General features: G+C 42.4%; 1 protein-coding gene across 1 annotated transcript in view; it reads right to left on the bottom strand.

Moving 5' to 3' along the window:
• Window positions 1–2,607: 2,607 nt before the first annotated feature.
• KATNAL1 (katanin catalytic subunit A1 like 1) overlaps window positions 2,608–14,127 on the bottom strand; it is a 44,842-nt gene continuing 33,322 nt past the window's right edge. The window contains exons 8-12 of the mRNA XM_074144780.1: window positions 10,501–10,659; window positions 9,508–9,634; window positions 8,410–8,544; window positions 5,375–5,501; window positions 2,608–3,898 (exon numbers count right to left, since the gene is read on the bottom strand). Of these exons, the coding sequence (XP_074000881.1) occupies window positions 3,700–3,898; window positions 5,375–5,501; window positions 8,410–8,544; window positions 9,508–9,634; window positions 10,501–10,659 (747 nt within the window). The 3' untranslated portion in view covers window positions 2,608–3,699. The remainder of the gene's footprint in view (window positions 3,899–5,374; window positions 5,502–8,409; window positions 8,545–9,507; window positions 9,635–10,500; window positions 10,660–14,127) is intronic.

Raw genomic sequence — 14,127 nt, 5'->3', positions numbered from 1 at the left:
TGTGGCAAGGAAAGGACGATTTAAGAGGGAAAGCATTGCTGACAGCGTTATCCAAAAAAACCAGACTCTGCTTTAACTGCTCTCGGTCCAGAACTTTGGCGAGTCCAACACCACCACGACATGCTGAAAAGCTCTGCATTGTATGGCAGCCTTTGGAAAGAGCTACCAGCAAAGCCCTCACAGCCCAACCCCAGTGAGACACGCAGACTCTACGCGTACATTTATTACTTCATACAACCAGATTGCTTATTGTACAAAAATTAACAGCGCCACCCAAGAGGGCCTTCACAGATGTTTAGAAAGAGACACATAAACACAGCTTCAAAACATGTTTTTTATGTAATTTAGGTACAAACTACTGAAGCACACCACATTGTGTGCATATATATACACATACACACGTGTGCACGTGTATCTCCACAGACACAGATGGAACAAATTGTCACAGCAGGCTGTGATATGCTCGTACATTGCTCTCTGAGGAACCCATGGGTTGCTCTCTGAGGAACCCAACACCCCTACACAAGGGTTTTCTGCAGCAGGACATGAACTGGACTTACACTGAGCCGTAAGTCCATCCTTAGGGCCTCGAGTCGCTGCCGCTGTTGGCCCAGCCTTCCTTCCCTGGTTGCTCCCTGCTGCACCCCGCTGCTGGCTCCCCTCTTAAGTTAACAACCCAGTCTCCAAGCCCACCTAGGTGAGGGCACCAGAGTGACCTGGTAAAGATGTCAGCGTTCAGGGTCAGATCCCTCTCCTGAAAAGTCTCAGCAAAGAAGGGATGGTCTCTGTCTTGCAGGGTGCCTGACTTAGCGGAGCCCAAGTCACGGGTGTAATGCTTGGGCACAACCATCGTACATATAAATATCTGCAGCCTGGAAACTTTCACTTTTCTGTTCTGCAGCAGTAAATGATGAATGGACCTGTACAGGAAAAACATGTTTGGGGCAGAAATCATGACCTTTAGAGAAAAAGACCACAGCATCTGAATAATTCCTACTAGAGAGAATGCCCAGTAGAGTGAATTTTGCTTAATATACAAGAGGGAAGTTTAACACCTTAAGGTAAGAGGTTCATCCAAGAGCTAAGGAATGACATTTTTGCTAAACGCTGTGCTTTCATCAGCAGGAAGGGCACTGCTGGCAACAGGAAACTGAGAAAACCGGTCCTTAGACCTTTCTCAGCAGCAACTGCTGAATCCCAGCGCTGCTCTTGGGCAGCTGAACAGGGTAAGTTACTGGCACTCATGTCTATCCCCTTCTAGATCTTGCTTCTGTAGAAAGGTTCTCGGGCAGCAACGGCCTCTCTCATGAGAGACCGTGAAGTGCTAATCTGGCACTGGCCACAAAAGATTCGTGTAGCTTTACTTACTTCTGCTGCAGTAAAACAAACAAACAAACAAACAAAAGGAGTAATGGCTGCAGCCTACAGCTTTCATAGAAGGAAGAAATGACAGACAGTACCAATGTTTTCAAAGCTTTCTACCTGTAAAGTTCAGTTATTCCCTGGAAGGCACAGACTAGCCCTAGAAGGAATTTATCCAAAAATTATAGAGAGTCAACCCAGCTTCCGCTTGCTCACCTTCCAACAGCCACAGGTATTGTGAATCCCAAGGACTTTACTGTGCAGTTACTGCAAACTGGTCAGGAAATAAGCATTTATTCTCCCTGTGGGTAAAAAGAGTAAAAGCTGGTGTTCTTTCTGCACTAACCTTCCTGTCCGGGAGTGTAACAGGGCCTAGTGGCAGGCAGCGGAGGTGCTCTGTCCTTGGAAAGACATGAACAGCAGCTGTCTCCCAACCAGCCCGGGGGCCGCAGAAGATATTTTTCTGGAGTGCCACATGGAAACACACTTCTAGAGCCCTGGCTGAGTTTCATGGGAAATGCAAGATTGACAGAATCTCTATGGTGTTTCTTCATGCAAATTGGGGCAGCCCTTTAAAACGGCAGGATCAATCCGAGATGTGGTCTTCGCATACAAAGAAAGGAAAAGGAATACTGACAGACAAAGCAGCAATGGTAAAACAGCTTCAGAAGTGGCTCATGTAATCAGACAGATGCTGCAGAGCCGTCACGCACGTATCCAGACAGTCCTTGCTATTGAACAGTAGAAACAGTTGAGCAGCATTTGTCTTAGTGGTTCACGGCCCAAGAGACCACTGTGCTGAATTACTGACGTTACTGGGAGCTTCCAAGAACTAGCCAAAGAGAGCAAATAAGGATACAGTCCCATTCAAGAGGAGGTGTTAATCTGTTTCTTGCTCCAGTTTGCCCCATCTCACTATGCCACTAGGAGTCTCAGCAGAGAGCCGAAGGCCAGAATACTTCCTGAACCACACAGCAACTCACATCCACCAAGATACACCAAGCTCACAAAATCTCCAAAAATTGGAGAGCTTGCATGTTCCTCTGTAAATCTGACCTCTCCTTCTCCTTCCTACCACAGGAAACCTTCATATGTCAGACTCGCAGCCCGAGTCTGTGAAAAGCTCATAGTCAGCATGACAGTTACACTCTAGAGAGAGGGTTTCTCACGCTAGAATTTATAACCCAGCCCTTCTCATCGCTGCACTTGTACATGAGAAGGGAAGAAACAAATAAGAACATAAATGAGATTGTACAGATTATTTTCCCCTAAATCAGTAACATACACACATTTTTAAGAAAACTTCATTAAAAAAAATTAGGAAGCATGAACAGTTCTACAACATAAATGGGTGCAAATTCCATTGCCTAGTAAAGTTAGGAAAGAGTCTATGTCTGATCAAAAGAAGTGGAAGTCCACAACCACATGTTTTAAGGACAGCCTTGTGTTTTAAAGACAGCCTTGATATTAGTGTCTTTACTGTTTTAAACTCTTGGTACTTAAATAACAGTAATAATAATATCTAGACATCACAGAAAAAGTATAGGCTGACACATAAGCATAAAAGTGCAAGACATAACTTAAATCAAAGTGCCTACTGGTCAAACTTCAAAGTGTCTATGGGTCAAACTGATACAAACTATGTTCAGAGATCAAGCTTAAACCAGACTGTGAGCAATGAAGGCCCTTTTCCTCTCATTTCCATCAGACGTTGTCGCAGGTAACATCATTCCAGTCCGAAGTGACATCAGTTCCAAATGGGTGTAGATGAGAGGAGAGCCGAGCTCATGTCTTGATGGAAAACTGATCCTCATTTCCTCTGTGTAATGGCAATTAATCCACAGGCTTTGCTCTGAATATCCAAGCAGAGAGAGAACAGTAACTTCAATGCCACATTCAAGGGAGGCAGAGTCAGCAGCTCAACAGAAATGCAGCACTGAAGAGCAGGGGGTACAGCGAGCCCTTGTTAGCTCCTCCAGAGTCAAATCCCCCAGCTGATTTATTGATTCCAGCCATGAAAGATGACTACGTGGAGGTTAAGTAACACTGCTCTTCATTGGAAAAATAAAAAGATTATCCTCACAAGTATAATTTTTCCCTTCCTGTTTGTCTTATTTTACTATTTCAGAGATAAAATATCTTTTACAGTATCACCTCATTGTTGTGTTCATTCCCTTTAAAGGTAAATGGAATTTAAAAGATCTTGTCACCAGAAGGAGGTGGGATGGGGGCAGAGGCAGACCTTTTATTAAACCTCTAAAAAGATTTCTAACTCATTTTGCAAGTGAAAACAACAAAAACCATAAAACTCTTAGCAAAGGAGAGCTGTCACTGAGATTAAGCAGATCCAAACTCCGCCATCCATTTTTCATACTTCTCCAGGTCTGCAGCAGAAACAGATTTGGAGATTTTCTTCAGAGCCAGCTCAAAGTCCCCTTTGGTAACAGGCATCTGAAGCTCCTCTTTAGAAAGTGCACGAATCTCTTCTGGAGTTAAGCCGTTAATACGTCGTCTCATTGCCATTAAAGAAGCATCCCTGGAAATACAGGACAATGTATGGGAGCTAATTGCTAGCAGCATGTGCTGTAAGCCTATGAATTTTGATTGTATTCTCTTGCTAGAAACCACTGGCAGGAACATTTAAGAGAGCATTTATTTACCATAGAAGATGCGGTTCACATCTTTGTTAGCTTCCATGTTCCCAGATCACTACATTAATTCAACAGAAAGAATGCATTGGCACCAAAATCCATTTAAGCATATGGTAAATGTGCAGAGATAATTAAAACTATAAAACTGAAAACCTCTTTTTCATAGAGATGAAATTTTACAGCTTCAGTGCAGGAAAGGGCAGGGTGGGAGAGGAACTGCACTCGACTTTTTTTTTTTTTAAAGTAGTCTGGATTTTGCACCCTCATCCCCTTGGATTTCAACCTTCTCCCCAAAAGGACAGTCAGCAAGTGTTTGCAGTGCAGCGCAGCTCTGTTGCCTGCTGGCACGTAGCACCTGAATCTGTAAAGGGCAGAGCAGGAGGCGTCAGACACGAGTGGCACATGGCCCTGCAGGGCTGAGGCCATCGGTGCCTGTGGCTCCTCACACTCTACCTGCTCTGACTCCTCCCCAGTTTGGGTGCTGCCAGCGTGGCCCACTGGCATGGAGAAACACTGCCCATTTCTCACACCAGGGCCAACATGCAGTCTGAAATGACATTTTCCCCAGGTTTTTTCCCAGCAAGGGATAACACAGGCCTCAGAGAGAACAGGTAACTATTGCGCCATGTGACACACGCCAAGTTTTCAAAACCATGAAATCATTTCACAATTTCAGCAAAGCAGCAGGGGAAGAAAAAAAATCCCAACCCACGTTCTTAAAGGATCAGTTTCTGTTGGCAGGGATCCTAACATTGTAAGGGACATAGACTTCCTACTGATATAAGTTTTTTCAAATATCTATCCTCCATCAGAAAAGCCTCATTTGTCAAAAAATGAAACAAATTGTGGGAACAGGATGGAAATAAATTCAACACTAATGCTATAAACTACCTGTATCAGCCTTGTACGTAAAAGATTCGGGCAGAAACCAAGACCATGCAGCACTGGAGGCTGTCCAAACAAATAGTGTATACAAGCCCTGAAGAAGTATTCTGTGAAAGGTTCCTTTGCATCACAAAATTCTAGCTCTTAAACTCACAGGATTTAAAAAAAAAAATCCAAACCTTGTTTGTGCTACATTAAAAATTATTCAGTAAATGCAGACAATGGTAACATGAGATTTGCTCAATTATTTTTTTATCTTCAGAGCCAAGAAAACTTAACCACATATCATACAAAGACTCCATGGTCTTTAGACTGCTCCACACGACAGTAACACATGGTTCCAGTAAACAGATTTGGGCCTCAAATGTAGTCACTGTCAGCGTGGCTCCAGCTGCAGTCGGCATTGCCTTTTATCACATAATGTAAACGATGACTTCCCATGCAGTTTTATTTGAAAATTAAGGGGGGTAGAATACCTGCAAACATTAGTGATGTCAGCACCAGAATAGCCTTCAATCTTCTCAGCGATTTCTTCAAGGCTAATGTCAGGATCCAGTTCTACTTCCCGAAGATTAATCTTAAGTAGTTCTGCTCTGCCTTTTGCTACAACATAAAAATACTTGTTTGAAGACTTGCAAGAATAACATTAAAAAAAAACATAGACACAACCTAGATTTTTTCAGTGAAAAGTAAAAACAAAGGTTTTAACACAAGAAAGGAGACAGAACAAAACATAGTAAAGTGTGCAATCAAATACAATAACGAATATGGTTAAAAGTAGTACATTGACACATCATACTCTTGAGATATTTTCCAAAGTCATACATCATTAAAAATGTCTGTTATGTCTCAGGTGACAAAGCATTTGGTCACATACTACCCAAGGGCACAAAACTACAATCCTACAAATGCCTCCTTTTTCTTAACATCCCTTTGGATTCACTCCCTGTTCAAGTGTTTGATTGCATATTACTCGCACGGTTTCATTAGAACCACAATGAGGATTCTATTAACAGGGCTTCAGACAGCACAAACCCCTTAACAATAGGCTGAACTTTAAGCATATGTTTAAGAACTTCACCCAGTTGGGACCCAAGAAATCTGCTGAAGCCTGATAGAAAACAGACACATTAATACAGTAAACTTATTAATGTATTTACAATACAAATGTCCTGGTATCCCACATTCAGACCTAGGTGCAGCGTGCACACGCTGATAACCAGCTGTGAAAATGAGCACTTATGCAGCCAATTAACCATTTTACTTGTAGAGGGCATGTGCATATGTGCATTTGGGTACGCATGTTAAGCAGCCTAGGCGTACAACAGGGAATCCACATCTGACAGCTTAGGCTTCAGTGTTATTCTGCACAAGAGCAGTGAAGAAGACGATGAACGCTCTCCTGGCTATTACTGTACAGAAAAATATACCAGCTGTCATGGTTTCAGCTGAGATGGAGTTGACTTTCTTACTAGCAGCTGGCATAATGCTAATTTTTGGATTTGGGATGAGAATGGTGTTGATAGCACGCTGGTGGTTTTGGCTGTTCCTGTGCAGTCAAGGCCTTTTCTGCTCCTCACATCGCCCCACCAGTAAGTGGACTGGGGATGCACAAAAAGCCGAGAGGAGACAGCTGGATCCTGACACAGCTGGGACCCCAACTGACCAAAGGGATATTCCATACCATAGATGTCATGCTCAGTACATAAAGTTGGGGGAAGAAGAAGGAAGTGGGAGACATTTGGAGTTACGGCATTTTGTCTTCCCAAGTAACCATTAGGCATGATGGAGCCCTGCTTTCCTGGACATGGCTGAACACCTGCCTCCAAGGGGAAGTAGTGAATTAATTCCTTGTTTTGCACGGCTTCTGCTTTAATTATTAAAATTTCTTTATCTCAATCCATGAGTTTTCTCACTTTTACTCTTTTGATTGTCTCCCCCATCCCAGCAGGGGGAGTGAGCGAGAGGCTGCGTGGTGCTTAGTTGCCAGCTGGGGTTAAACCACATCACCAGCTCAGCATCTTTATTTCCACAGTGGCCAATTTTTATGACCTAGGAAAGAGGACAACCACCACAGAAGAAGTAGCAGTAGAAAAGGCTAAAAGTCTTAAGGAAATATCCACACTTACATTTTATTTATTGATGTCCCTAATTAAAAAAAGGGGGGAGGAGAAATAGCAGCTTGTCTAAAGCTGCTGGTTTTGTGTGCTTTGCACAACTGTCAAGAATACAGAGTTATCAATCATACACAACTGGCACTGGCTATAAAATGGAGATTTATTATTTACAGAGTACAACGTACATATAGCATACCTGCAGAGAGTGTCCTGTATCAGAGAACATTCCTCTAATCTTTGCTATGGAGATAAGCAAGTCCTTGCAGTATTTTGAAAATGAAACATGGTAGAATATATACTTGCATCAAATTCCACAATATAGGCTACATCAAATTCCACACCTAGGCTACACAAGCCTAGGTGTATATATGACATATCACTTTTTCAATTAAAATGTCTGACCACATGAAATCACACAGCACGGTTATACATGCATCATTTAGACTTGCCCAGAACAGCTCAACATTCTTGTGTACAGAAGACGTAACAGAACATAAGATTGGAAATAAAAACTGGAGCACATCTTGTATGTTGTCCAGGGTGTAATGCACTGTGTCAAAAAACAATCTGGTTTAATTAGGAACAGGAGCAAGAGCTGATAGGATTTTAAACTAATTGGTCATAAAGACAAGCATCCTGTTAGGAGCTGTTGCAAAGACAAGCTGTAGAACTATTAAGTGTCCTTATACCTGCTAAACTCAATCACAACTGCTGTCACCACGAACACGCATCTTGTTATCTTGAGTGCTCATGCAGAGAGATGAGGCATCCACTGTACCAAGAAGAAACGAAGCTATGCAAACTTCAAGTGATAGGAATCTCAAAATTAATAGGACAGGTGAATGACAGCTAGGAAAGACAATACAAGCCGAGATGTCTTAGGGCAGGAAAGCAATCAGCCTGCTGCATTCTGAGTGACTCGAAGCACAGTCATAAAGGAGAGCAAGCAGTGATTTACAATGAACTAAGCCTGTAAGTGAAAATTCATGGATCCACTTCTTTGCATTTGTCTGCAAGGGCACGGAGTGCATTTGCAATATTTCTGAACATGTCCAAAGGCTGCCTTTGATGATCACTCAAGGATTGACTGTTAAACATTTAAAATAATTCCAGGCTCATTAAAGCTAACTCTCTTTCAAAATGTAAGAACCCATCAATGGGCTTGCAATGAAATGCTGCAGCTCTTTGTTTTTAAGCCCCCAAGCAAGTAGTATTTTTTTTTTCTTTCTCTCACTCCCCTTAAAAATAAAGCAACCCAGCCAAATGATTAACTCCTGAATTTCACTGCTCATCACAAAAACGTAAAGATTCTTCCCAAACCCAACAGTCCTGCAGCAGTCCTAAGTTGGTCTTACAAAGGCCATTTTAAAGGAAAACGCTGATAGCAAACATACCTGTAGGCAAAGGTATATAAATCCTCTTCTCCAGTCTCCGTCGGAGAGCTTCATCGATATCCCAGGGAAAATTTGTAGCTGCTAATACCATAACCATCTTGGAAGGGTCATCATTTTCCAGAGCACCACCTACCCCTGCAAGCACAATGGTTTAGAGCAATTTCACTCCACGGCTCTTATTGATTGAGATCCTTGCTAAGAAATGCTACACAGACAAACATTGCAAAAGCCTGGACAAAGCTAAGCAACAGCTCTATATAGTCCCAGTGCCCTTTTCCAAACTTCCCACAGCTTAGGTGTGACAAGACCATCATTGTCACAGAGAGAGGGACAGCTCATTCTTTTGCTGACTAAGGGGAGGGCTTTCTTTGACAGTGCTAATAACACAGTCATACGTGACTGTGGCCCTACTAGTTCCACCGAAAGAGTTCTCTCTGCTAAATCTGGCCACAGAAGAAAGAGAATCACTCTTTGGCCTCCCAAATGAGGACTGCAAAGAAATTACCACTTCGGGGCCAAAAGTTGTCTACCCTGAGTTTACCACAATGAACCTGTGCATTTGAGGACATTATAAATAGCAGTTAAACAATAATTGCAATACAGAGGTGGTTATCAAACCACTGCACCATACACTATTCCTCTGATGACCATCCTTGTTATGTGCACCTGCACACAGGTACTAAATTTGATTAAAAGGGGTAATATTAGCTGCCATCACAGAATACAGCAAAATCGGATCTCACAATGGGGTCCCTGAGCTGGAGACTCTAGCAAATGGGAGAAATTAATTTTGATGCAATTTAAACAAAGGACCTGTATTAAACTGCACAAATCTCCATTATCTGCTTCTCCTAGAGTCTCTACCTCTTAAATACGAGTTTTCAATTTACCATCAAAATGGCCATTTTATAAAAAGTAAAGCAGAACACCCTTTTCAGCCACCTGCCTTCAAACACTCAAACAATACACAGCTCCCAAGTTCTGCCTTATATTTCCCCTAATCATAAAGCCAGGTTTTGCAAATTGCTCAAGTTCTTATGCTCCTGCCGGTAAAGAAACAGCACCCCAGCCCCAAAGGCAGATCCAAACGCTTGTTACCGTCCATTTGCACAAGCAGCTCTGACTTGACTCTGCGACTCGCCTCGTGTTCGTCGGACGTGCCTCTGCGGCTGCAGATGGAATCTATCTCATCAATGAAGATTGTTGTTGGAGCGTAAAACCTCGCCTTTATTCAAATGAAAACATTAAGGATGCAGCAGCAAGCACAGGCCCTCATCAGACTACCACCCAGTCCCACCAGACTACTACATACATATCTTCCCTGCTTGTCACAAGAAAGTAATTCAAAATCTTGATTTACAAACAGTCTGGCATATGCTGAAGTTTATACATTTTCAATTTTACTTGTTGAGTCAGGGGCCTTTCAGTGTCAGTTGGTTTTCCTCAGCAATTGGTCTTGCAAAGGGGGAAAGGCACACAATCAAAATACAGGCAGTTTTCATGCCAAGCGTTTTGTGCTGGTGAGGGGGAAGCACAGGGGCCAGAAGGGAGCTCAGCCTACCTCAAGAGAGACAGGATTTAACTGAGAGTATGGTAGAAGTGCAATAAGGATCCCAAAGAGGTGACTGACTCTTCAGTGTAGGTCCACACGGGCATGTCCTTCCCATACCCCGTATGACAGACTGTACCCACAACTTCACCGAGAGGCTTGTGTCCATCGTTCAGAACAGAAACAGAACTAAAACATGTACTGCTTCTAGAATAACAGTTCCAAATCCCTTCCAATTTCAAATATACTTCCTATGGTGTCATTACCCCAAACTGAATAAGAACTGAATTTCTGTCAAGGTCACGACTCTACGTTTAGTCTGAAAAATGCTATCCTAAACATGGGTGTTCAACTGTTTTCCTTTTAATCCTCAACAACATACCAGAAAAGGATGGAAACACAGAGATTGTGTTTTTCTAACTGAGTGAGGGGGTGTCAGTTCAATGAACTCCATGCTTTACATGCTACTGGCAGGGCAGGAAACCAAGTGAGATGTCCTTCCTCACGCCAGTGATCCCCAGATCACATCACTGAGGACATACCATTTCAAACAAGAGGCGGACCAGCTTCTCAGACTCGCCCCTGTATTTAGACGTCAGGGTAGAAGAAGACACATTGAAGAATGTTGTTCCGCATTCTGTAGCAACAGCTTTCGCTAGCATTGTTTTTCCAGTGCCAGGAGGACCAACCATCAGCACACCCTGAAAGGTGAAAACAAAGGTATTGAACAACAAATAAACAAACTCTGCAATTGGTATTCTGTACTACATCTCAATATGATCCAAGATCTGTATTTTAATTATTTAATAACATAATCATCATCAGTGGAACACAGAAGACAAGAATCCTGCTTTCAAAAACAGCGTGGAAGCGATCTGTGATTTCCTCTTACCACTCCACTGGAGTCTGAATCACAACAGCCAGTAACCGTTGCTGCACCTTCCACCTGGGAAGCGGACAACAGATTTACAGCCTTGCTCTGAATCAGGAAAAGCCTGAACTTGAACTTAGGCCTTTCCCAACTCATGAGGGGCTGCACAGGCAGATGAAGACAGTGAATTCTTCACTTTGGAACAAAGGCCCCTTCACAAAGAAAGCTTCACAGAAACCAAAATACTTTTGCATAAAGTTGTGTTCCCTCAATAGAGCATTTATCTGTAGAAAAACATTTTGCCAAAAAATTCTGACAATGTGTATGTATGAATCTGGTTGATTTTTTACATTTAAGTATGCTTAAATGAGAGCATTCAGCATTCATTGAATATTGTTTGTCATACTGTTTAATTTCTCCATCTCAGTACTTCTCTGACCATACTACTGCATCTTGGCCGTTCCTGGATGAAACGCCATCCTCCCCACAGTGTTGGATGGCAGAAGAGCACTGCTATTTCTGTTTAACAGATAAGCAACTGTGGCTCATGTGGACTATCCTTCTTTGAATATCCTTCTCTGGAGATATTCAAAACCTGCCTGGGTGCATTCCTGTGCAACCTGCTCTAGGTGAACCTGCTTTGGCAGGGGGGCTGGACTAGATGATCTCCAGAGGTCCCTTTCAACCCCTACCATTCTGTGATTCTGTGACTACCGTTCAGTTCCACAAAAGCCTAATATGAACATCAGTGATTATTCAGAAAGCTTCAAACTAGAAAACTGAGCGACAATTGTTAAATCCCCGGTTGGCATCCAGATCATCAGACTGTCTTTCCATCTGTGGTCTACCTGAAAGACAGACTAAGGAGCACGCGTCTCTGCAGCTCAGCACATTTACCCATTGTTAAGCAAGCAGATTTTTAGCTAGATACAGCGCTCTCAGGAGCCATATTAAGATTGTAGCACTGAGACTGGTTAATCGCTCTTGATAATATTTCTAAATACAGTTATCTTTATGGATAGTCTTTCCAATCCTTTCAGCAGCAGTGCTGGAGCAGGACAACACACTGTTCCATGTCTGCACAGCACTAGAATAGGGCACTGTGATTTTAAGCATGGGACTAGGAAAATGGAGCACTCAAGCAGCTTGGGGTTTTTTTTCCCTTCCCAACTGCAAGATCTTATTACATGCTAACAAGAGTTTCCTAAAGAAAAGTTGCACTGTGTTGCAAGGGTAATCAAATTAGCTAGAATTAGAATTGCACATCATAATGCGCTTTGCAATTAATAACTTACATAAAATGCCACAGCAATAAAATATCTGTTAAATGCAAGCCACATAGCAAATTAGATTTCATCTGTTCCTCACAGAAATTTACTTCAAAAAGCACAAAGAATGACATGGAAGAGATCTATAAAAACAAATCAACCGGGAACACAATTATTCAAAAATGTACTATTCAAAAGCAATAGCCTCTCTGTACTACATTTTCCATTAACTCTTAATACCTTTATTGCCATTTAACACTTAGCTAATGCAAACTCAACATACATTCATCGGTAAATTAAGCTAGAAACACTCACACAACCATCCATAGAGCTAACAGTCCAGTGTCACTCCTCAGGCTGCCCAAGGTTTCCTAAGCTCCAGAGCAGAAAGCATAAAAAGTAAATAGACTCTTTTTCTTCCCATGAACATTCAGATATACACTGTGATTTGAATTGCTGCATAGTCATACTGATACTACATTAATATTGTGAGTACAACCCTGGAGTAACTGGGTGAAAATTACTCGGCCTGTGACATGCATGTCAGAGATGACTTACTGTTCTCCCCGAGTTACAAATGTGTTTATTTAATATTTTAAAACAAGCTTCACCTCAATTCAAATCACACTTGACCCCTCTATCTGACAAACTGTGTTTACTGCAGGACCTGGTGACTCAAGGGACTAATGTCAGTTTTTGTATATTGCTTTGGTCCTCCATTATTACAGAAGGCCAAATTTTGGCTTCAGCTACACATGCCGCTCACCGCTGAAATCAAAGCCCATTGCTTGACAGTTCCTGTGTAACTGTGACAGCGAGCCCTACCTAGCACTTCATACTGGTGGCATTATATACGTGCATAACACAAGTGTGAAGCAGTCACACCAGGTGTAAAGCCAGGGAAAAACCAAGCTCTCCCAGGATAAAGATGATAGAAATATCAAGTTTTTTTTTTCAAAAAAAAAAAAAAAGAACTTAAGTCCTCAGCAAAACAAGATGTGCACGGTTTCAAAGAGAAACACATAAGATCAAATTGCTCTTTCTCTCTGCAAACTAGGAGGCTGCCACTTACTCACTAGTTAAAATCCTTGACAAACACAAAGACTTCTTTATTCTTCCTCTAAGGCTCTGTTAATCCAAAGTATTCCAATAAGAAGCTGAAATGCACCGCAGGGAGTAAGTGTTTTGATGAAATCACTGCAGGGTTACTTCTTGTTGTTGTAACAATCACTAGCAGAGCAGTGGGAAGCACAGCTAGCGACCGGGCCTTCTTGGCACAAAACAATTCGGAGAAAAAGAAAGAGCAAGCCCATGGACACTCACAAACCCGTGGCCACGACGACACAGCACCTGTGTTGAATCAGGGAAGGCAGCTGGCTCCGTCATACAAGGCACCGTCCTCTGAATGCAGGCGCAAACTGTGAGGGCTGTCTTGGGAATTGTTCTCAGGAGAGTCTGAACATCCAAAAACAGATTTGGCTGCCTTTTCCCTGAATTACTGTCCTGAACGCCTAGGCTCAACAAATGCCTGCTGCTACACTGATTACTGCAAGAAACAGCCTTCCCTTCAAAACTTCTCATCCTTGTAGCACAGTCAGAGGTCAACAGTAGGGAAAATACATGCTGTTCTGTGTGAAAAATAAATTCAGAAGAGTTACAGCTTCACGAGTCACCAGGGAAAAGGCTAACAATGAAGACTCTTCATGGACTCGTCAGAAATCAATTTGCATTTCAGACTGAAGAGAGGAAATAATCTTAGAATTTTTTTCCATGTCTACAACAACCTAGTTTCCAGAGGCAACCCCGCTCAGTGGGAAAAGATAATCTCATGCAAAGAGATGGAGACTGCAACTCTTTAAAAGATTAGGTTGTTGTTTCTTTATCCACTGCCACAATACTTGGAGACAGGGCCAGTGGCACTCACTCTTCACGTTCCCTGCAGTCTGCTGAGATACCTGCCTTACAGACAGATGGCCACTACACCCTCTAGGCACGTTAACAGCTGAAGAAAAGCACAGCAGCTCTTCACT

Source organism: Numenius arquata, chromosome 1 (genome assembly GCF_964106895.1).
Source record: "Numenius arquata chromosome 1, bNumArq3.hap1.1, whole genome shotgun sequence".
NCBI lineage: Eukaryota > Metazoa > Chordata > Aves > Charadriiformes > Scolopacidae > Numenius > Numenius arquata.
This window is presented reverse-complemented; position numbering and strand designations above follow the sequence as displayed.